The sequence below is a fragment of the Atractosteus spatula genome, chromosome 14 (genome assembly GCF_055471065.1).
Source record: "Atractosteus spatula isolate fAtrSpa1 chromosome 14, fAtrSpa1.hap1, whole genome shotgun sequence".
NCBI classification, from domain to species: Eukaryota; Metazoa; Chordata; class Actinopteri; order Semionotiformes; family Lepisosteidae; genus Atractosteus; species Atractosteus spatula.
Window position 1 is genome coordinate 2,059,603 of NC_142719.1, and position 24,249 is coordinate 2,083,851.

At 41.8% G+C, this 24,249-nt stretch overlaps 1 protein-coding gene across 1 annotated transcript in view; it reads right to left on the reverse strand.

Annotated features, from left to right (window-relative positions):
• Positions 1-24,249, reverse strand: part of csmd2 (CUB and Sushi multiple domains 2) — a 266,444-nt gene that overhangs the window by 51,143 nt on the left and 191,052 nt on the right. The window contains exons 26-35 of the mRNA XM_088932853.1: positions 14,276-14,478; positions 12,574-12,765; positions 11,170-11,308; positions 10,650-10,837; positions 7,874-8,068; positions 6,854-6,970; positions 6,373-6,486; positions 5,557-5,652; positions 4,518-4,721; positions 3,366-3,490 (exon numbers count right to left, since the gene is read on the reverse strand). Coding sequence (XP_088788979.1) covers positions 3,366-3,490; positions 4,518-4,721; positions 5,557-5,652; positions 6,373-6,486; positions 6,854-6,970; positions 7,874-8,068; positions 10,650-10,837; positions 11,170-11,308; positions 12,574-12,765; positions 14,276-14,478 — 1,573 coding nt within the window. The remainder of the gene's footprint in view (positions 1-3,365; positions 3,491-4,517; positions 4,722-5,556; positions 5,653-6,372; positions 6,487-6,853; positions 6,971-7,873; positions 8,069-10,649; positions 10,838-11,169; positions 11,309-12,573; positions 12,766-14,275; positions 14,479-24,249) is intronic.

A 24,249-nucleotide genomic window follows, 5' to 3' on the forward strand; every position in this document is an offset into this window, starting at 1 on the left:
ACTTTTGCCAGCCACATCTCTGTGCTCTGCAAGATCGTTGTCAGATACCAAGGCTGCATTTAGCAGCAAAACTGTTGGTGCTGACAGACTGTGAATTTACACTTATCTCTGAACAATGTCTTGGGAAGGTAAAACAAGAGCTGATGCCCATGGGATGACATAATAGTAAAACATGATAGCTGAGGCTAAAATGCCACCAATATGAACTAATAAAGAAAAAGTGAGTCGGTTCCCTTTTCATTTAATTACTAAACACTGGAGTTCTTTTTTTCTGCCTTTTTATTCCTGTTTAGTTGCTATTTCAGGTATATCACATATTCCTTTTCTTAAATGAAAAGTAACTGCTAATCCCATTTTGTTCTTCTAATGCATCCAGAAACAAAACTCTTTTGAAGTACTTTTAAAATCACACAGTGCAGGAAAAGCTAGTGCTTTTATCCCACCCTCACCACCAACAGTACAACACACACTACTGGCTACAACAAAAAATCCACAACAAAAAATTGTATAATAAATACTGTATATTTTAAACCTCAAACAAATCCAAAATTGGATGGTTACACTGCATTGATCGTTTTTGCTTTCAATGGTTCAGTTTTAGTCACAGTGCCTTATTTCCTGCAGCCCTCTGTAGAATGAATAATTCAGAAACTGCTCAAGGGAGACTCACAAAGTGATGAGTAGTCACTGGCCTTCCAAAACATGTTTTCCATTATTTCCTTTAGTCTTTTCCCACCGATATGTTTGTTTTTTTCTTGGATGCTTACTTAATGCCACTAGTTCTGTTGAAAGCCACTGTTGTCTTAGTTGTGTAGTACTTTTACTTACCACAGTGAATTTGCATGGTTTCATAAGTATTATTGGTCTTAATGAATATTTTGCTATGGTTCACTACCATGTCCCTTACTATTCTATTAACACTGTGTTTTATGTCACTTTATTCTACTTTTATTGTACATATTACTGTAGACTATAATGAGGTAAGAGCTAAAATCCAAGATAACAAATTTTATATTATAATCCATGACTTTCATCCCTGTTGTCCTCTAATGGGAAGCTTTCAGACAGAACAGTCTGCGCTGCAAGGTATAACGTCAATTCCTCCATCATGTTACGACACCAAAATCATCATCATATAGACTATCTTTATTAATGTGTTATGGACAGCTTTAATTTCAACATTGACACGAAAACATAAAAATTGCTTTAGCAAATCTGAGTGTCAGGCTATACTGCCCACTGCCTGATCACATCTATCTAAAGAGCCGGTTTCTACCTGGAGGGCAATACTGACACAAGAATAAATATATAAACGGAGCTAGTGAAGAGCTGCAGAACATTAATTCTGGGCTGGCAGAGGATTAGACAATCCTGACATGCACCTTATCATGGCAGCCACAGATGTGCTCACTTATACTCTCCCCATTATTTATAATCTATCTCTGCCTTCGGCTGCTCTCTTGAGTGAGGCTAAAGGTAGCACAAAATGTACCTTTCTCCTCCAAAATGGTTATAGATTGGAAGCAAAGCAATTATTACTTTGCAACCTCTCCTCTTTCCAGTGGCAGGCATAGTCTGATCAAAGATTGATCTTTCATTAAGGATTGCCAAAATTGGAGAGACAAACCACTGTGGCTTTCAGTTGAGTTTCCAAAAAAGAATAAGAACTTAAGAACTGTTAAAAAACAGGGGGAGGTCTTTTGGCCCATCAAGCCCATTTGGAAGTTAGTAGCTAATTGAGCCAATGATCTCATCCATTCATTTGTTGAAAGAAGCTACAGTACTTTCCACTTTTGTTTGCCTCTTATTACCTGCCCACATTGTCTAGAAGATGTAAAATGAATACGTAAGTAGGATGGGCTTATAAAGGATGGGATACCTCTAGTGAAGAGGAGAGATGCTTGCATTGTCTCTTACACCCAAAGAAAATCAGTAAATGCTAGTAATTGAATAATTATCAACTAGTTTTCACACCTAGACCAGATATATTTAATTAAAATTTTAACATTTTACAGCTGTTTTTTTTCTCACTTTAGCCATTAGCATTTTTTTTAAATAATGGTGGTACCTCTGGAACAAATTGCTTTTGAAAGTGAATCTTTGCAATCCTTCAAAATAAGCATTCAAGGAGAAGGACTGCATCTGTTGCAGTGTCTGTGACTTACAAAACCAGGCACACTTAATGACTCAGAATAAGAGACATCTGGGACACTTTGATTACAGAGTTTCATTTCATAAATGCGATCATAAAAAGCAGAGGAAGCCAGATATTCCTCTTTCTCCTAGGCAGATTTCAAGGGACATCGGTTATGTAAGCCAGGCCATGCTGAGGTTCCTCAGGGACCAGTTTTAGGCTCAGTGCTTTCTGTTCTTCATACATGTTTTTATTGAACAGCATGTATCCCCTATGATTTCATGGCTCACTACATGAAACAATAATCACTTAGCCAGATTGTTTTTCTTTTTGGAGTTAGAAGAAAACTTAGAGTTGTTTCAGAACATTACTAAAAAGCTTGTTCTTAGTTTGTTGTCCCCAGGAAAAACACACTTCATGTTCTATAGCATTATAGGGAAACGTAATTCTAAGAAACCTGTTCTACTGAGAAGTGCCTCTTTCACAGAGGGCTGGACTATGCAATAATACAGCCACAATATTACAGAGGATTTCCTCATAAGTCCATTAGATAACTACTGTAGTCATTCCCTCATGTAACCAGGGGATGAGCTTTGCTTGGAACAAACAGTTTTTGCAATTTGAAAATCAATGTGGAAATGTTATTTTACTTCATGTCATTTAATTCCAGCCAACCTGTCATTTTCAAAACTCTATAGGAGCACATCAGTGCTCCCGTTTTCACCAAGACAATGCAAAAACACTAATATAGGTTGGACATGAAATGGAAACCCATTGGAAGGCCATGAAGTTAGAAAGTAACAAATGAATGACAAAATGAGGTCGAGAGAAGTGTGCTTTCAGCATCCTGCAGATACCAGCTTTCTGGCAGCAGTGCTTAGGAGCCCGCATTCTGTATTACTGTTTTACAAGTCATGGATCTGTCAACAGGTTTCTCTTTTCATTTATTTAGCTGTTACAAGCATGGTGTTTGATCCATTTTAGATTTGTTGGCCTCTAGGCTCCTCTACAAAGTACAGAAAAAATAGTAAGTCAATAAATGTCAACATATGTATAAAACTATTTTACCTCAATGACTCTCAGTTTATAAACAGTTACTAAAAATAATACGACAAGCACAGTGTACCCAGTACCAAATGTTGTCAAATACAGAAACCTGCAGTTAAAAAACACTCAGAAGGCTCATAGAGCCATATAGTAGGAGTCCCACTTCTATATTATTTAATCTTACCTGAATGCCAGATCCTTCAGGAACAGTGATCTTCCACACGCAGTTCAGGCTGTTCAGATAGGGCTCGGGGAAACCTGGGGACAGGATGGTACCAGTCCGCTGGGTCAAGTTCCCTCCGCATGGCACTAAGTGAGAGACACAAGTAAGGCATCTATTCCCACCATCTGTCTGTCTGCTTGCTAAACCCTGCAGTTGATAGTTTTCAAAGCATCTGCCTAGTTTGGTGGGATGGAGAGATGACCAGCCACAACATCTGTCGGTCTACGTGGAAAAACTTAAGCCCGTCCAGTTACAGCATCTGTCAGGCCTTGTGGTTCTCAGTAATCACTAGACTGAACATCTGTCTTTCACTCAGATGCTTGTTAGGTTTCCAGGGGTCCTAAATGACCTCAACAGTTCTTATAATAAATGTAGGAAACTCAGCATAAGAGGAACATGATTTGTGAAGGTTTAGAGGATCAGGAATGTTTTGAAATGTTTAGTTACACGTTTTTAAACTTTTAGTATTTTTACTAATTTTGCAACCTTCACAGACATGACCAGAAAAGATCTGAAGCTAAAAGGGTAAGTTATGGAATGCAAATCATCTATTAAAATAAGCTGCAGATAGTAAAGAAATAACAAGAACCAAAGAAGAAAAAAAGCTGAAGCTGTGATGGTAGTCTGAACCTTTGAAAGGTCTACCTTATCTGAAAGCTTCAATACTGCAATATTTCAGCATGTGATTTTAAATCTTCTGTACTTAATGACTTGCAAGTCACTTGGAGCAGTATACTGTATCACTCACTAATTAAGAATCAAAGAAATCTAAAGGAAAAATGAAAATAACATTGTGACTGAAAAAACATCATTTATCTAAGACAACTGCAAGCTTGCAAGTTTGATTTGTATGAATAATACATATTATTTTATTAATATTTTTTTTTATTTTTATGTACTTACATCTTAATATACAGTATAGAGATTTTAAAAATGGGCTGATGTGGTGTACAGGCTTAGCAAACCATGGACATTAATGGGTGATTAGTTTGATTATGGGTTTCCTTGGTATGAGAATGGGAAATAGTGGAATACTCTGTCCAGATAATGAATGGGTAAATGATTCCTGTATGTATCCGGGTGATGCTGGATCATGCACCCTGGCTGACGTGCCTATGCAGCTGGGAACGGTGCTGTTCCACTGGGCCAGAGCCCCGGGGACAGTGAGGCACTCGATGGCATGGGCTCCCTCCAGCGCGTAGCCCGAATTACACTCAAACAGGATCACCGCCCCCACCGCAAAGCTGTTTCCCACCCTCTTGCCATAGCGCGGCTCCGGAACCGAGCTGCACTGGGTGGCGCTGGTGCGAGGAACGGCTGGGGAACGAGAGGGGAGAGGGGATGGGTCAGTCCGTGGGGCCCTGGAGCATCTGGAGATGCAGAACTGATTATTATACGAAAGCAGAGAGCAGGGGAAGAGGGCAGAGCGCTGGTCATGAAACCTTTTTTTCTTTGGAAATGCAGCAATCAGGGATTTTGGGGGAGCTGGAACAAAACCTATAAACCTAGAGTTTCAGTCATTTCTTTTGACTAAACCCTGAGTGATGGAAAAAGAAGCCACAGGAAAGCCTGCAGCTAAAAGTGATACAATTTGTGCTTATAGCAAGTTATTTACCCATACATGAATTTAATGCTCTTTATGGTTAAATAATTCAGCAGCCAGTTCCCATTGTCAAGCTACTCCTCTGCAACTGCACATCCCCACTTCATTTTACTTTATTTCTTTTGCTTCTTGGAATTGACGTTTGAAGACCTTGTTTTTTCATTGCTAATTGTGTTCGCTTGTATCACATTAAATAAATTAAGAATCGCACAGCGATGGCCAATTCACCCTCAGAGGTAGGCGATAGAAAAATTGAAATCCAAAGCAAACAAGATTTTCACCAAATAATAGGTAACAGTTTTAAAATCCTGTAAGATCCCTTGCTAAGCATCTGTTCTGAAACACAGCCGAAAGTACATAACATTCAAAACTTTAAAAACAAATCTTTTTGTTCACGAACAGCAAAATATTGATTGTGACATTCTGTTTATGGAGTGCATCACACATTCAACACATGCCAGCTCTGTATTATTTCAGTGTGTCTGATATTCTCTGTGACTGCAATGGATGCTATAAAATTTCATTCTCATCCCTGCTGCCACAACCTACCTTGGTACACAAAGTGAAAGCCCTGAGATGTAGCTTGACCTCTGGCATTGAATCTGATGAGGATCTGATTGGAAGTCGCCAGTGGGAGCGATTCACCTTAGGAGGACAAAGAGAGAGGCAGAGATTGAGATGCATGCTGCAGATGAGGGTCGTCAAGCAAGCCATCTTAGGAATTGAGTGGAGGGTTCAAAGACATAGCTAGAAGCAATCGTGCCAATTGGCTGTGTGCTTCTCACTGGGATATGGGCTCTGTTGCTGCTGCTGTGACTCCAGACCTTCCCAGGCCCTGGTACGGTCCCTAACAACTTCCACTTCTGTCCCCTAAATTGGTAATTGCCAGCAAAGCATGGCTCTGCCTTTGAAGTACGGAATAACAATATCACAGACTCACTGCCAATACACCACTGACTTCGTTGAACCTGTTATCTTCATTACAAGCAAGCTGATATAACTTTTTTCACCACAATCACCCATGTCCCACTTGTAACCAACTACCTTGCTATAAGCCTTTTTGGTAATGTCTGCTTGCTCCTCCAGTACATTTTTTGCAATGTTATAATAACACAACATGGTTTGAGCTGATACGTGGCCTATGCAGAAGTGCTATCACTTAAAGACTGATGGTTATGCTTTTGGATCACAGCCAATGAAAGGCAATATGCAATAAAATTGATTAAGTTTTTACAGTATATTAATCAAATGTGGTGCAGCTTCAGTTAAACCATCTTATACCACAATGAAAGTCATAGTGGTTCTTTTAGAAGGGAGCTTTAAGGGCACAGGTTTCAAAACAAAGAAAAACAGAGCTGTGTTTACCTGTGTGTGATCCAGACAGGGAGCTGAGAAGCCGGGAATGCTGGGTAGGCCCATCATGCACCTCTACCACATCATTCAGGGCAGTCTGGAAAAAGGCAAACTGTCCAAAGACAACTGCCCATTTTAAAAAAGAAGAAAAGAAACAATCAAAATATAAATCAAGAGTCATCCTATATCCACAATTTTGGATATAAATACAAATTTATGTCTGTAGATTTAATTTGCTTTGTACAATATCTCCATTATTAGGAAAACATTACAAAAGGTGTCACTTTTACACTGAGAACAGGAGGATAAAACAGAATAAAATGTATTAAAATGTTGGGATACATTGAGATACAGAGGTAAGTGGCTGATTAGAAATTCTATTGAGGTCCTACACTACTGCCAACAATTCTACAATGCATGGATTAGGCTCTGCAGGCCTTCCTGCAGTGCTGTAGTCTCTGCGATATACAGCGGCTCAGTGCTAGTGGCTCACCATACTCCTTGGGCACCACAATGGAATACAGGCAGCTCCTCCCACTGCTGTAGTTGCCAGGGTAACCTGGAGATAGCACCACCCCCTCCATACCAGAGTACTGTCCACCACAGGGAGCTGAGAGACAGGAAAACATAAGAAAAAGGATAATAATTTGAATTTATTTATTTCATTTTTTTCTCCCAGTCCTTCTGTTGTGACTTTCATTCTCTTATGCATCATGTCTTACATTCTCTTTTATAATTCTTCTTTTTTTAATGCAAAAAAAACATATCTCTCTCATGCGGGGGAACAGGTAGACACCCAACTTTTTTAGAGAGAGAGGCAGAAGGTTTTTTAAACTCCAAGTGGAGCTGCACATTGACGTGTTGCCACACAACAAAAGTTCTGCAGTTTTTGTTGAGGGTAGAGTCAAATGTTTTTGAAGCTACAGCACCTAGTGCCTCAGGCATACAGACTGTGACAGCTTTTGTGAGTGTGAGGGTCTTGGTGCTTTACTGTTGGTTTACAAGGTCCAGTTTAAGACCCATCCATTGCTTCTCTCCATTCAGGGTCACGGGAGAGACGGGGCCTACCCCAGCAAGCAACCAGCACCAGGCAGGATACACCCTGGATGGGACACCAGTCCATCGCAGGGCAGGCAGACACAAACACAGACATGCAAACACTCTCACTAGGGCCAGTTTTCCCAGAGGCCAATTAACCTACCAGAATGACTTTGGACTATGGGTGGAAACCCGGGTGAACTTGGGGAGATCATAGACACTCCACACAGAGCTTGGGAATTGAACCTGGGGCCCTAGCGCTGGGAGGCAGCAATGGTAACTCCTGTACCATCATGCCTCCCGATTAAGGCTTAAGATGTAAAGGGAAATAGTCAACTTAATACAGGTGGCATTTGGCGAAAAAAATTGAGAAAGGAAATATGAATATGGTGTATATTCTTTATTCTTTCTCTTAATTACTTCAATATGAATATGAAGTCCCCATTCTATTTTTTCCTCTTAGTAAAATCCCCACCTATGCATTTGGGCCGTGGCTTGTTCCAGCTTGGTTTCCCGTCTGCCCCCATGATGCAGGTGAGAGTGTAATCTCCCTCGATCACGTAGCCGCTGTCGCAGTAGAAGGTGACTGTGGATCCCAGTTTGAGGTCTGTCCCCACACGGGTGCCATTGAGTACAGGCCCGGGCTCGAAACAAGACTCTCTGGGATTTTCTGGACAGAGAAAAACATACTGTACAATCAGGCATCTGGTACTAGGCAGTAGGTGCTGACAGGTTGTCAGCAATGGTTCTGCTCTGTACTCCTAAGGATCAAATATTTTGAGCTCATCATTTGAGGAGACAATTTTTGTGCCAGCTTAAACATCTCTGAGAGTTGTCAATCAAATCAAATCTATAGCCTGGACAATGAAATCAAATGAAAAATATCAGAGAATGGATAAATCTGTTGAATGCATCTGCTTCAAAATATGTACTTTGACCACTCTGAGTAATTTTAATGTCCATTAGGGACAGCCAGATTGAAATCTAGTTAAAACTAGTAAGGGAACAGTATAGAAATATTGCTAGTCTGATTTAGAGATCACATTGACTGTGAAAGCTGCAGGCACTTTCTGTTGCTTCTCTGAATAGTAACTATAGTTATTAGTAACAGAGCAGTGGAGCTCTCACCAGTCACTTAAATCTTGACATTAATAATGAGAAACAAAATAACATCATTAGATAGTTATTAAAGCAACTATAAACTGCTATGAAGCAAGAATACATTTTCTTTAAATTCCCAGATTAAAACGCTCCATATGTTTCACTGATGAAGATAACAAGGTTAGGATCACCCACTCAGCCTAATGGTTAAGACGGATTGATAAAGGTTCAGTATTTAGCCCAAATAAAAAAGCCTCTCCATTCAGACAGGATAGGGTGTGACTTTAATGCAGACAGGGCTCTGGGGGCTTTCATGAGATTCTGCTTTCTGCACTGCAGGAGACATTCACCAAATCAGAAAGCCATCTTGGTGAATGTGGGATCTGGGCTCTGGACTGTGTGCACCATGACAGAGTCTCTTCGTTTTCAAGCTAATTGATTTCCAAAAGCAACAAAACAGATTTAAGGTAATGTGAAACTAAGACTGCTGTATATTACAAAATATTGGATCTGGCCTGTCTGTTGTGCTTGCTTAAAATGTTTATGCAGTGTTTCTTGTCTTAAGTACTGAGCCATGAACCTCCATATTGCTGTAATTAGGTCTGTGGTAGCCCAGAGGGGAGAAAACTCTCCATACTCCCTGTTGCTCAAGAAATCAAGAACTTCCAATCAGTCAAAGTCTGAGAAATGGCAAAGACAGATTGTTCAGAGGAACAGTTCTGTTATGTTTCATTTTGTTAATCAATACCAGAGGACAACAACCGAGAGAACTGCTTGATTAGAAACTTCAGGTGATTCCTAGATTTCCTCTAGCTGAGGTGCAGAATCCAGTAGCTCCCTCCTATCATTTGTGACAAGTAGGGTGAGAGAGCAGAAACAACTTTTGTCATTCTGCTCGGCCATTTTGGGCACTGTAACGTTCTTATTTATAGTTTTATAGTGATGCACAGAGAACCCTGGCCTCATACACAGACATGAGAAATGGGCACTTAGGATCAATACTGAAAGCATCCACTGAGGACAAGAGAAAGGCACATCTCTTAAAGAATCTATGGAAATAACATATTTTGGTTCTGCAATTTACAGGAAGCCATACAGACATGATAAAAAATATTGCCAGGGTAGGTCCCAGCCACAGCGAGACAAGGTCAGTCAGGCTGGCTGGGCTCAGGATAAACTTGCCTGGATGGCAGGCAACTTTAAAACCCTTCCATTAGTTTCTCTAGGTGCATGGTGCAATGGCAAGGTGGACAGAGACTGATTGCTCTGATTGTATGTGACTGGTGCAACAGAGCCACACGAATGCAGAGACAAGCTCAGATTGCATGCAGATCAACAGAAATCTGAACGTCCACTGCTGCCCATCGTTTCAGAAAAAAAACAACTATTTACTGATAGCTCTGGAAAATAAAAGGTGATTCTGTTTTTTGTAATATGGCTTTACTGAACTGTACTCTTCACATTCCCTGCTGCCTTATGTATTTCCAGATACAAAGCAGATTAAATAAGGAAGTTAATGTACTGTTGTACCGTTCATTGCCTGTATATATCAATCTCTTCTATAGCTCAATCTCTCAGTTTTTACCAGCTGGTAGTTTTACAAATGAGCTCCAGTCTCTGCTTGTGTCGTGCAGTATCTTTTAACTTTAAAGCCTGCAAGCTGCAGGGAAGCGTACGATTGTGGTGAACCAACAATTTGTCAATCAATGAACACGTAAAAGGGTTTTGCTGCCTTTCATTGTCACATTGTTAAGCTATGTTCTGAAGTTTTAAAATGATATGCAATCATTATTAAATGGAATTCAGCAGCTTGTAATGAATAATGTGCAATGTTTAAATCACAGAGTCACAAGTCAACCTTTCGCTTATGGGGTGTTGTGTGCTAAAATTGAGCAATCAAGTATTTTTATTTTTCTAGTTCAGAACCAGACAAACCAATGAAAAGCATAATCACACAAATTGTTCCATTATGATGAAAGCTGATGGGTGCTCAAGAAAAACAAATCAGGCATTTGCTCTAATTGCCAAGCGTATTTTCTTGTGGTAAGGATCCATTGATCGCCCTGTCCTTTGGCGTGTGTTTGATGTTCTATTAAACTTTGCAGTGCTATGCAAGGGCAGACCTGAAGACATAGGGAAAAGGTGCATACCAGTGTACTGGAGGACAAACCCACTGCTGCTCAGGGAGGCATCACTGCGGAAGGCCAGGAACAGTGTGTTGGAGCTGCTCTCAATGCGGTCAGGAACCTCTGTGCCATAGAAACTGCCCACCAGGGGGCTGAGTGAGTCCGGGCCATCATAGATGTGCAAGAAGTCATAGCTGGGCTCCAGACTGAAACTGACAAAACACACAAGGAAAGGTGCTATTGATGCCTGACTATATACAGCAGGGTTAGCACCCTGTGGCATGGTTTGATCTGATCTCAAAGGCCAAGCTGTGACTGGTCATTAATGGAATGGGAGACCTCCAAGCAAATTCTAGCAGTACAATCTCTTGAATGAGCCAATAATCCAAGGTCCTGACTATTTTTGCAGAGCATAGCTTCCCTGGCACAAAGAACAGAACTGTTAACCCTAGTGTCTTGACTAAATCCCACTCTGGGCTTATTATTATCATTATTATTGTTGCTATTGTTGTTGTTGAGCACGTCCCTGGGAAGCTTCTCTTACTGGATGAAGTTCAGGGCGATGACGTAGTCGGGGGTCACACTGACGGTCCAGTCACACTCATGGCCATGTGGGTAGGGTTCCGGGTACTCGGGAGAGAGGATCAGCCCACTTGGGCCCGTCAGGTTCCCACCACATGGAGCTGTGAAGCAGTCAAGGAGTAGACACTCAGAACAACCGCACACTATGAGGCATTCATAGACACTTCCTCCTCTGAGAAAGTTCTCTGCTGATATGATACACCAAAATCTCATTATTCTGCTCTTGAATGAAAACATTAAATATTACCCTATAATATCATTAGCCCCTATAATCCTTCCTTTTTGTATTTTCCTTGTCCTAAGGCACAGAGCCTCCAGGAGAAGGAAATGGTAGAAACACCAGAGGCTGATAGTTCTTGGAGAGACTGAGCCAGAGCGCCGACATGTGTCCTGATGTGCATCCCTTTCTTTTGTCGGGGAACTTACGATTCAGACGAACACCCAACACCAGGCCCACACTGCTTCAGAAAGAACTTTCTTTTCCTTTGGAATTCACACACTGTATTCACTTTCGGCAAATGTGCTTGAGAGGGCTACGGTGAAGGTTATGTAATTTTTGCTCTTTGTTACCAGTTCCTAAACTGATCCCTCTGGCTTCATTCCTTTCCTTCTTCCTTCAATCTATCAGACTCCACATTTTCAGTCTCCAGCAGTTCTCAGCAGTGCAGAGCCAGGACTTCCTCAGAGCAAGAGTGGATTTTACAGCTTGTTCCTGGAGTTCGTGTGGGTGGAATGAATGCCGCTATGCCTTCACTTACTGCCCCAGGGCCAGACAAGCAAAGAAACAGTGGGCTTTAAAGACATAAAGCAGATGTTACAGGCCCCTGAATATGAGTGCACAGCAGAAGCGTATTGATTCCTGTGCTGAAAATGAAACCTCTTCTGCATTTTATTGGCCTCTTCTGCCCTCCGTGTGTAATATGAACTTGGTTCATTATCGGCACTCTAAATCTTAATTATTAGGTTACTATATGTACAATATGACTCATGGGAAAAAAAGGAAGAAAAATGAAGCTCATTCCAGATTTTGTTTCAAAGGCAACTGATTCCATGGTACATATTCAATCAGAGAATCCAGCCATTCGAGTGCTAATTTAGGAGTTACTGAACAGGACAGACCTGTCCACAATTGATGGATTGGTAGGCCAAAAGGCCCAATGTCTTGTGTTAAAGGAAAGGGAGAGAAAAAAGGGGAAAAAATCAACATAGGAGACTGACAAAAATACATAAAGATAAAAAAGAACAAGACAGAAGAGGAATAACAGATGCAGAAAGAAAGACAAGGCAACAGAAAGAAAACTGGTAGTGGAAATGAAAGAGAAGGGAAGAAAGAAAGTTTTTAGTTGACCCATCGCTGTCATCGCACCTGTACAGGTAGGAGGGTCTGGCTGCCAGAAGAAGCGACTGTCGATCTCCGTACAGGTGATCTTGGGTGCCCCCTGTAGCACATAGCCAGCATCACACTGGAACAACACGTGGTCTCCCGGCTCCCGACTGTCTCCACTGCGTGTCCCATTAGCTGGAGTGCCGGGGTCATTGCAGGACGTTGCTGTGGACACTGTCAGTAACAGAACACTACCATCACACCTTGCAGCCATCTGCACAATGGCTTGATATTACTGACCAATCTTCTATACCCAAAAGTACCATCACACTGCAGAAAGGACAAGCACTTGAATTAAGTCAATACTAAAACCTATGTACTGTACTAACTACAAATTGCAGCTCCCTGTCATCAGCATTGTCATTTTTCTTACCTGAGGCTTCTTGCTCTGTGAAAGCTGGCACCAAGGATTGGACATGGACTTTATAAATGGGCTTTGCCATTTAATATCAGCCTAAACCACTGTCTGGAGGAATAGACTCTAGAATTTACAACATTCAATAAAAGATGCTCAGGTCTCCATTGTGTAGGGGAGAATAAATTCAGTCCTGCGCTCACAGATTCTTATTTATCTCACTGAACCTACTTATGCACGAGCATGAGGTGATGTGGCCAAAAAGGCAGGGAAAGACCTCACCTCAGGAAAACAAAATCAATATCTTGATGTTTAAGAGGAACATGCACAAAAAGATCTAGGTTCAGCAACATTCTCAATGAAGGCTGAGAAATGCAAGAGGGCATAGATGAGCTGTGTGCAGCTGAGGCTTCTTGAAAGTTTTGATTTGTAGTTGAAGTTATTATGCACTCGTAGAGTTTGCAGGCTGAAGGCTGTTTTTGTTGCATGCTGGAATATTAAGATGCATAGTAGCTTATACTTTAGAACACAATTAAGTATAATGCAAAGTTACTTTTTTATCCAATGTGCTTTTTCAAGGCAATTAGGTTTTGCACTGATGTCAGCTGTACTGTTTGAATAACCATTCTCCTCAAGTGGATTTATCTTTGAAAAGCGAGGTTATTTTTAATCGATACTCATTGAATGGATCTCAGACTGCTCTGATGGCAGGATCTTCATACCAGTGTCCTTGCTTGCCAGCATTCATGTGGATGGAGTCTGAAAGGCCTGCTCTAGCCTCTGTCTTGGTGTGGAACCCCCTGGGATTCCAGCCTCCCTGCCTGCCTGCACTGCTCTAACTCTTTGAGCTGAGGAATCCTCTCTGTTCTGGAATAGTCTCTTCAGAGCTGAACAGCTGCAGCCCCAGCTGTCTCCCCCTCCCCTGGGCTGGTGCAGGGCAGTCTGCTGCAGAGTCGCCCTGAATAACAATCCTGTGTAGCCCAGCCTCCCACCTCCTAAAGCCCCCTCTCCACTACCGTGTCTGCAGCCAGGCACTGCGGGGAGAGAGAGAGCTTGCAGGGGGTGAATGCAGGGAAAGCAGACCAACTGTAGCAGGCGATGATGTTCAGGGGCGGTGCTTTAAGTAGCATCAATCTCTCATAGAAGTAAGTTAAAATACAAAAATACAGTAAAAAATACAGCAAAATGGAAAACCCATTAGAAGGCACTGGTGCAATTCCAAACATGAAAAAGTGACTTGCCTCTGTTGTCCAGCTTGCTAAAACTACTAGGATCAAGAACTGAGCCTCCGGGCCCTGTGCAACGGACAGACCCAAGTCAGGGCTGTACCTGAGAATTGCAGGGCAAAGCCTTGCTTGCTGGTGAAAAAGTCTGTGTTGAACTGCAAGGTGACGGAGCTGAAGGTGCTGTGTATGTCGGGAGGAAGAAGGGAGCCGCTCAGCTCACGCAGCAGGATCCCACCCTCCGGTGGCCCGTCCCAGATCCGCAGAACATCATGGTACTCCTCCGTGTGGAAGACCAGGAAGTGCAGCCTGCAGGGCCCAACAAGAGAACACAGGAGAGAGGGAAAGGATTGAAGCATGGGCAGCACACGCCTTCCCAGCACAGTGCGACACATCACGGGGGGCACCCTAAGAGCATCAGCTCCTCTTTCAGTTTAACAGCCTCAACAGATTCAGAGCTCGACTCTTAAAAACCTTTCCATGGCTCTGTCACTGTCTTTCTCTAACGCACCTACTGTGTCTGTCCACTGTGTCTGGGAAGATGCTAATGACAAATTCAGTGTTAATGTGTCACACATCCACAATCTGATCCAGACATTTTTTTCTTTCTTTTCACCATGAAACATGAAAAGATTGCACAGTAGTCGACCACTAGATAGGGTCTATTTACTTTTCCTGATTCAAACTGCATGAATGATCATTAAAATGATCATTTCTGTCTGCAGAAATGTCCTGTTTAATTGCATTTCTATTTAAGCGTCTATAAATCTAGAGGATGCATTTTTGGACAGCAAGCAAATACGAGTGAAATGACATAAAAAACAATAACAAAATTAATGCTTATGTACAGTATTACTGTAAAGATCTAGCGTGAGAAAATGAAAATATTCATGGATGCAATACAAAAAACATTTTAAAATGTATAATAGTATAATAAATTGCATTCAAAAGCTCCATCAAATGTTATTATTGGCACAATGTTTTTGCCATATACAGTACATGAAAAATTAAAATACTGGAAGAGCTTATACAATACTTATTTCTTCCCCATATTTTGTTACATCTCGCTGTTAAGACCCACATTGATATACAGTAGCATATTGTTTTTCTACTTAAAATATTAAGAGTGACATGCATTTTATTATATATATACAGTACTGCTGTTAAAAAGATTGATTTCTCCCTCCAAAATTCACTAAACTTTTATTTTAACCAGATGAAGACTGGAGATCTAGCTACAAAGGCACAAGGAGTAGGAAGAGGAATGATAACTACTGTAAGCATCTTCACCCTCCACAGGGTGAAGACTCAAGCCTACTCTAAGTACCAGCTAGGCAGAAGGTTCACAATCCTATCAAATAGGAATTGTGTGTAACGGGAGCTGGTCCAGGCTCCCATGAAGCGTAGTTCTGGATCCTGTGCAGATGGTATAATCCGGAAGTAAGTGGAAAAGGATGACGGGGCGGAGACAATGTGGATCAGGAGGGGCTGACAGACAGGGGGGCGTGACGATGGTGATCTGGTGCTCGGGGGGCGTAGCAAGGGTGAACAAGTCCAAGGAGTCCAGGAGGGAAACCTGGGGTGAAGTCCAAAAGTCCAAATCCGGGTGATCCAATCGAGACAAAGCAAGACAGAGTTATAAGCTGGAATGGGATCCGGTACAGAGACAGGGAATAAAAACGGGATGACGAGGCCAGGCACTCTGAGCCCCGGACTCAGCTGGTCAGGACGCTGATAGGATGCCTGTGCCCTCAAGCCATGGACGCAGGGCGACTTGGTGGTAGGCAGGCTTCTGTCTTCTAATGGCGTCTGTCTTCCAATGCAGAGCCGGGAGTAGCGAGAGTGCCCGGCTTAAATAAGGAGGGGCAGGACTGGGGACAGGTGTATGTAATTAGAAAAATAAGAAAGAGCTGGAGCGCCCTTAAGAGGAGGGATTATGATCATGACATTGGGAGGGGCAGTGACATACTGTACATTCAGTGAACCTGAGCCATCTGGCTTTCCTTGCAAAAATGGGCACTTTGCAGAGAGAGCAATTAAGACACTGCATGGCATGCTGCCCCATTCTAATGGCGCTCCGGACATGTTTACTGCATGGCGGGGCACTAATGGAGGTCAGGAACAGGTTGTGCCCAGTGCTGGAACATCTAAGCACTTTTTCAGGATAGGTCTTAATAAACCAGTCCTGTAATGACAGGCATTACTTTTTATTGTGAACAGTAAATACTGCTGTCTTGCAATTACTGTCATCAAACACCTCCTTGCGCTTTATTTATGTATTGGAAAAAAAAAAGAGTGAGCTTGCCTCTCATGTCTCTCTCTCTCTAATCTAATACTCAGGCATCATTGGAGTCCATTGTCCGGCAGCCTTGTTGTCATTGAATGGTGAATGGGTCATGGACCAACCAATTACCCCCAGCTTGTGTCACAAACTTTCTGTCTTGCACTTTCCTCGTTTATTGTTCTGCTTCTTTGCTATCGAGCAGTCACGCATAGCTGGAAGTCTGCCGTGGTCTTTCTGTCAAGTACACCAACACTGTGAGGTGACTGAAGTTCTTTGCAACAACCTGGCAAGACTGCACTTGGTTTCAGAAATATCTGTCCCCGTACCAAACAAAGGGCCCCTTTAGAAACCAACCAAGATAAAAATAAAAAAAGCAGATTTTACCATTGTGGCCACTTAAAGATATGAAGATGTGGATGGCTGACACATCACCTTAGAAAGGGACATGCAGAAGGTAAACTACTTTTCTGCTCATTAAAAGATACAGTATACAGTACCGGTGCTTCTGTCTAAGAAGATATATATAGCACTGTTTAGCTTACTCCTATATTCAATGTGCGTTTGGAACAATACCTTGCCTGCTTTGATTGTCCTTACTTCTGCAACATACAGTATTTGTCCCATGTTAGGCTCTCCCGTTCTGTCATATACAGTTGTGAACATGAACTGAAAATCTCTATGGCTATCTCTGCAGGTAAGGATGAGATACAGCACCTGCTCCAGTTGGTGCTTGGTGCTTTGCCAAAGTGGCAGCACCTTTAAGTCAAGGTTTAATGCATCGTAAGAGCAGACGACAACCCGAGTGACATCGCTCATTTCTAAGAGGCTTCTAGCTGCTGCAGCCCTTGTTACAAACCCATGTGTCTCCGCGAGGTGACACTCCGAGCTGCTTCTGAGTAAGGAGAGCTGGCCGACCTGCCATTGTCATCCATTCACCACCGGATCCCCAGACAGCCTCCGAACTCTAATCCCCTTGTTTTTCTTTTGCCCACATTCCTTTACATGCCCTCGGCTCCCATGGCAGCAGGTGGGGATTTGCATTTTGAAATGAAAGCAACCAGGCAATCCGGGAATAAGCTCTGTAAAGGGTGGTTGGTTCCCATTCATTCTGTAGATCCCAGCCAACTAGAAATGTGCAGATCAAATTCCATTCAAATCCAGCTCAAGTGAGAGACAGTTTGCACAGTCAGAGCACTGAAATAGAAAACTGATCCTTCAAAGGTAAAACAAGAGAAAGTAATGCAGTGGCAGTGCATCCCAAACACTGTAAAATGCAGTAAATTACAAATAGTATTTTTATAATGCAGTTGGCCAAATTAAATAGAAGGACTTATGCAGGGGGGATACATTTAAAGAATAAATATTGTGATATTATATTATCTTATCATCCAGGACAAGAGAAAAACAGCTGGGTTAAAAGTTTAAAGGGGAAAAAAGACCTAAAATATTAAAACAAGATTCACATTCTGGAGTCCCTGAAAGGCCAGCAATCAGCTGACTGCAGAGTAGAGTGCTAGATCATGTGAGTAGTAAACAATTTGTGTGTAGCACATGTGAAAGCTATCATTAATGCAGGAGCAAGATGGATACTGCTGGAAGCAGGCGGATTGCAGCTATGCTCAGCCGAAATGTAGCAAAATCGTGAGCTCAGTTAATGAGCTGCGAGGAAGGAGAGATGTGAATTTAAGGCAGCAGAGCTTGGCGGGGAATTAAGCCAGAATACAAAACAGCTATGATGGGAGACAGAAATTATCAGAATAGCATGAAGGCTGTACCTGACTGTGCAGGTGGAAAGGTCTGCTAAATATGGGCTGTGAGCCATCAGGTACTCAAGAATTCTTCTCAGCTGAAAAGACTGTTTATGTGCTACTGCACAGGACTTTATGTGTGTGTAAAGGAAACCCAATAAATACAAGCGTGACATGACAAGACGGAAATATGGTATCTGCACCATTTCTACAGTAACACCCAAACTCGGCTTGATTCTGCAACTAGTTTTTAATGAATATCTATTGTGTTTTGTTAGAATCATCACTTTATAATTGCAGGCTGTCACAGGAAATACACCAGCGAAATCCTGCAAACATTTGGTCAGAGCACCAATAAGCTCTGTTGTCAAGTGAAGTAAGTAGGAAAACAAAAATAAAGTTCACTTGAGGCTTCTCTTTCATTTAGCTTTGAGCTGCACTATTTTGGAAGAACCTGGTCTTTTTCATACAAGGGGAAACCTCTAAATCACACCTTTATAGTTTAATCAAAGTCTAATTAATTTATTTAGGAGACCCCCGTCCCTATAAAATTTATTGGGATAGCATATTTCAAGTTTATCTGTATGGTCCTGAGGTAAGGCTGACACGTTCAGGTTCAGTTCCCAAAAGGTACTGAAGGAATCCCAGAACACAGATGCAGATGCAGGTTTTCAATAACAAAGCTTATGGTGTGCAAGTGACTGAGTGATTGTCGATTGGCTCAGTTCAGACATATGAGAGGTAGAGCAAGATTCAGAAGATGTTGTGGAAGATGCTGCAGTGACCTGGAAGGAGCAGCCCAAAATCTATCAGCCCTGAGCTTGGCTTTGGCAAACCTGACTCAGAGGAGGAGAGGGAACCGGGGATGACCGTTTGCTGATGCTTGTGAGTGAACAGATGGAATGGGAGACTGAGACAAGCAAAGGGCGTAATATGAATAAAGAGACACGAAGGGTTCAAAGCAGAATTAACCAGAAAGTACTGAATCAGAGCTCCATGGCTTGACCTGTCAGTCTGCTGTGCCTGAATGAATGAGGTCAGATTCCAGCACCAGAATAGCAGCTAAAGCGAAGATCTTTGAGGGCAAGTAGGAGATGGGTACACTTCAGAAGGTCTGAACCAGGGCCACTGGGGAGAACCTGGGTGGGAGAGTCAGGGGCTGACACTACACCTGGTTAGGTTCTTTGCAGGGGGAGGGAACACGCTATTGTGACTGGAGTTCTGGGGAGGAGTGATGTCATCACAAAGAGCCAGAAAAGAAGATAAATGCTACACTACTATGAATGTGCAGAGCTGTGTTTTTTTCCCCCTGTGGAGTACGGACAGGCAGAGGTCAAGGAGCTCCTTGTTTGAGGTGGGCTAAGAAGCTCCAGCCCCGAGACCCAACTTGGAGGAGGTGAATGGCGGTTTGGGTTCCCTGGTCCAGCTAGGGCAGAAAAGCAGGCGAGTGCAAGGGGATGATGGAGTGTAGGAGAAGCACAGGAACAAGATGAAATAGTAAGTGATTCTGGAGACAGCAAACGCTGAGTGCAAGAAAGATGTGCACGAAGGTTCTTAGGAGATGCGATACATACTGTATGTACTGTAGTAGAACAGAAATTGTCAAAACTAAAAGTTTAATCTCCTCCCAGATTTCTGTTTAACCAGGCCTCTACTGTCTTTACTTATACAAAGTTATTACAAAATGTTTAAGGGGACATGATTCATGTGGCAGTAAGAGCTAAAAATGGTTTTAGCAAAAAGACTTTGTACCCAAAGTCAGATAAATAAAGTGCTCTGCCTGGTCCTTAGAGGCAATGCATTACAGTACAGTACAGGGTGAGCCCTGTCCAGACATTACTGCATCAAGTCTGAGTTATAACATTAGCCAAGAGTTCCATGGATTCCCAGAGCAGTTTCACACAACTGGCAAAGTCCGCCAGCATTGAGTTGATCACTTGCAGCAGCACTCCTCTGATGCGGTGAGTACCTGTGTATGTACATATATACAGAGCTGTCTGTCTGTATGTGCACACGTTCCACCAATAAAGTCTCCTGTAGATACTGCTGGACCTGGGAACAGGAAAAACCAGACAGCTCTGACAAATGTCCCTAACATACTTGCAAGAGGATGTCATAGCAGGCACGAGCTGTTAGTGTAAGCTAAGATGATTACTAAACAATGATTTGAATTTTGGAAGGTGTAAAAAAACAAGGTACACTTCCAAGTTACATCGTTTTAAAGTAAACTGAAAAGCCAGGTATGTATTCTTTGAGGGACAAAAAAATACAATAAATAAGAACTTATTTCTTACTTCTCTATCTGGAACAGTGCTAAGTCTCCATTATAGAACAGTGACTCTGTTATTGATAGTCATCTCAATACATTTTGCTTTAAGATTGCTTTTGAGAAAGAGCGCTTCTTCCTGACTCAGCAGATTTACCATCTCTTCTCAGCAAATCTATACACGAGTATCCATGGGCCTAATCAATTTACCAAGTCAGTTTTCATCACAAAGTGCTCCCTGGAGCCAGGACAGCACAAGGAGTGGCTCCTAGTGTGTGTGTGTGTGTGTTTGTTGGTTACAGGTGTGTGTGTGTGTGTGTCTCTGTGCACCTTTACAAGTGTGCTTGTTTCTGTGCAAAATGTAAAAGGAAAGCACATTTAAAAAAATTATCATAACGGCTGAATCACCTTTTCTTTTTTTAATCTTGGCATTTTAAAAGAATGAACATCTCTTTTCAACTTCTATGTGTTCTCCTAGATTGATGCCTTTAGACATTAACAACATCTTTCAGAAAATGAACAGTGCTCGCTTATTGTTGAAAAAGGTCACTCAGCAGTTTTCAATGATCATTGCTTGTGATTTCATGGATGCTTTCTTGCTTCTTCCTCAGTAAAGTAGTAAAATAATATGCCGTTAAAGTTTGCATAAGTGAGGTGGAGGTTAATCTAAAGTTACTCCATAAACAGAATTTATATAAAATCTTAATTTCTAGTGGAAAACGTCCAGTTAAGATGATGCTTTCTTGAAAGTCTCCTTACAGTAGGTCACTGCAAGAGTCTAGTCAGAATTTGTTTTCTAATTCAAGAATTTTTTTTTAAATTACTCCCTTTGGCCCATTAGTACAGAATTAAAAAAAGCCAGAGGAAAAAAAAAGTTTAGGTTAAAAAAGAAAAGTACACACATCGTTTTTTTTAAAGGGGTACACATTCATAAGCAAGTTTTCAAATACAGATGGGCTGGGTACCCTGGAGAAAAAGAATTTCAAAATGTTTTGTTGTCTTTTTGTCATGAGCCCCAGATCCAAGCGAAGGCAGTGATAAGGGATTCTAAGGCAGCTTGTAACAGGGACTGGTAGGCTTTAGCTATGCAATGGCTGTTCAAGGTAATTATCACCTAGAAGGAACAATAGACATGTTTGGAGGATGTAAGGCTCAGCTCCCTTCCTGACAACAAGAGGATGAAAGACAGACAGCTAGTGATGAGACTGGAATCTACATACAAAATAGTTCCCCATGCACCTTCATAGCTTCACAGTCAACCAGCGTCACACAGCTTATTAGTGTCCTTGTACCAGAAAAAAAAACAGTCAAGTCTAATGCATTGCAAATGATATTTAATAATTGATTGTGCACAATGCGATCAAAAGAATATATATGCATACCTTACTCTGTTTTATATATGCCAGGGCACGAGAAAAAAATCAGGCTTTTAATTAACCTCGATCTGCCAGGCAAACCCCAGCAACATCCCTCCCCACCTCTCTCACACTCTCTCACATCCCCATAGGAAACAATTATGAAGACGCGCGAGGGATGTGAGGGGGAGCTGCAGAGGAAGATCCCAGCCCAGCCAGTGTGAGACTCTCTCTCTCTTTCAGACCTGCCGGCTCCCTGGTGTCTCATCAGGCTGCAAACAAACACGATTGCAAGAAAAACACAACCTAGGGCCAACGCTCGGGTTGATGGTTTTAAGCAGAAGCAAACAAACATTTTGTGGTGAGCACAGGCAGTAGTACACTTGCTCAATTCATGACCTCCTCCCCTTATTCAAACACTGTTCCCCAGTTCAGCCCTCACACACCTCCAGCAAGGATGAAACTGCAACTGAACTGATAATCCCTGGAGCAATTTATCTGAAATCTCTGACAGCCCACAAACACTGTGACAAGTGGATCTTAGTGGGCGGAAACTCACTCTCACAAACCCCCAAATCACAGGTCCAACATCCTGTTAAGCCTCAGTAGTCAGACCACCTTCCAGCTCACACCCTGCCTTGGGAGAAGTGTCTGACTCTGCCAAGTGTCCCTGCTGCTATTTCAAAATACAGATTCTTTTCAACAACATTCTCTATTTGCTTTTGTCCTCAATTTGGAAATCACTGCACACTCTGCTTTTCTAGGTGGCTTGTGAATTAGGACGAATGAGCAGAAAGGAACTTATCCACTCTGTACTGATTCTGGTCGACAATAATCACACTTTGTACTACTTATACAAAACAAAACTCTGATGACACCGCACTACAACATTTTTCCAAATCACTTTAAGTAATTCATCAGATATCCTGACATGACCAATGAAGAGGGAGCAGTCACAATGTTAATGCATCTGTAACCAGCATCATATGGAAACAATACACTGAATTTGGTTTTAGACCTGTTGTGCAATTATCTCATTACTCATTTCATGACCTCTGCCATTTTTCTGATACATCTGCCTTTGCTATGCAAAACTTGGCCCAGAGAACAGGTCCTCTCCTGCCAGCATGCGTGTTGTGATGTGTTTATCTTGTGTCAAATCCCCACATCACTGCTCTTCCTGTGATTTTAATAAGACTCGCTACGCACTGCAGACCTCCTTTCCTCATAACAAAGCTCCAGTATAGAGTCTCATAGCAAGGACCTGGGATGATTTTAAAATCCCCCTCCTTCTGCAAAGGATGGAAATTCCCTAATTACAGCCTTTCTCACTGCTTTGCTCACATATTTTAAACAGCATTCTAAAAAAAGAATGTAATGTTTTACATAAGAAAGGACAGGTCTTAGATTAGCCTAGGATTCCATTTCTAAAAGAGTTTAGCATGACTGAAAGCATCTTATTAAATCCACAGACTCTCCTAGTAATAAAGACAACCTTTGCAGACCCCCGTTTTTCAGTTTCCGATACTCTCTGCTCCTCTGTTGCTTATACTGGAGAGATAAATTCTGCGGTGGTGACACATTCATTTTCATAAACTGCAGCACTGACTCTTGACTTTCTGGCACCAACCACACATGCTCCTCCTCAAATCCCCAGGCAGACTCTGAGCTCACTGTTGCAACAAGGTGACATAAAATATTTAAAAAAAAATCTTTTCTTGTTTATAAAGTGGCTGTTTTCTTTTTGTGCTTTTCACAACTCCCTGAAGACGTTATGAGCAGAGGATGCAAGAAGGATTTTTAGCCCTTCTAATGTTGCCTTCTTGACATCTCAGGGTTGTTTTGCATCATGAAAAAGACAGTGGTCTGCTGGACATTCCAATTACAGCATCTGCCCCTTCAGCCAGTGAAACTCACCAGAGAGAGAATAACAGGCCACCATGCCTTTAATTCAGGACTGAACAAGTGTAGAAATGAGAATCTCAGATTCCACTTTAAAGATATTTAAACCAGCCAGTTCTAAAAACTCTAATGATTATTATAAGTACAAAATCTATGAGCTTTCTAAATACATCTAACCCCATCACCTAGAAACACACAAATTTAGAGTAAAAAAAAAGAGTAAAACACTGGTGTGTTGATACTGTACATAAATTACAGTTCTCAAAAACACAACAGAAATATCTGGTACACACACAGTTTAAATATGTAAAACGTGCAAACAGAGGCTCCGAACAGTTCTGATGGGTTCAAATGTTTTTGCAGGGGAAACAGGTGTCAGTTAATTAAGCTGAATTTATTGCTTTGCCAACTGATAACAGTGGCAACTTTGAAATAAGGTCAGCTGTAGGACTGCCAGCATGATAATATCTGTAAATCATGCAGGAGATTAAACTTCTACAATTGCTACTGCCCCTGACAAACATG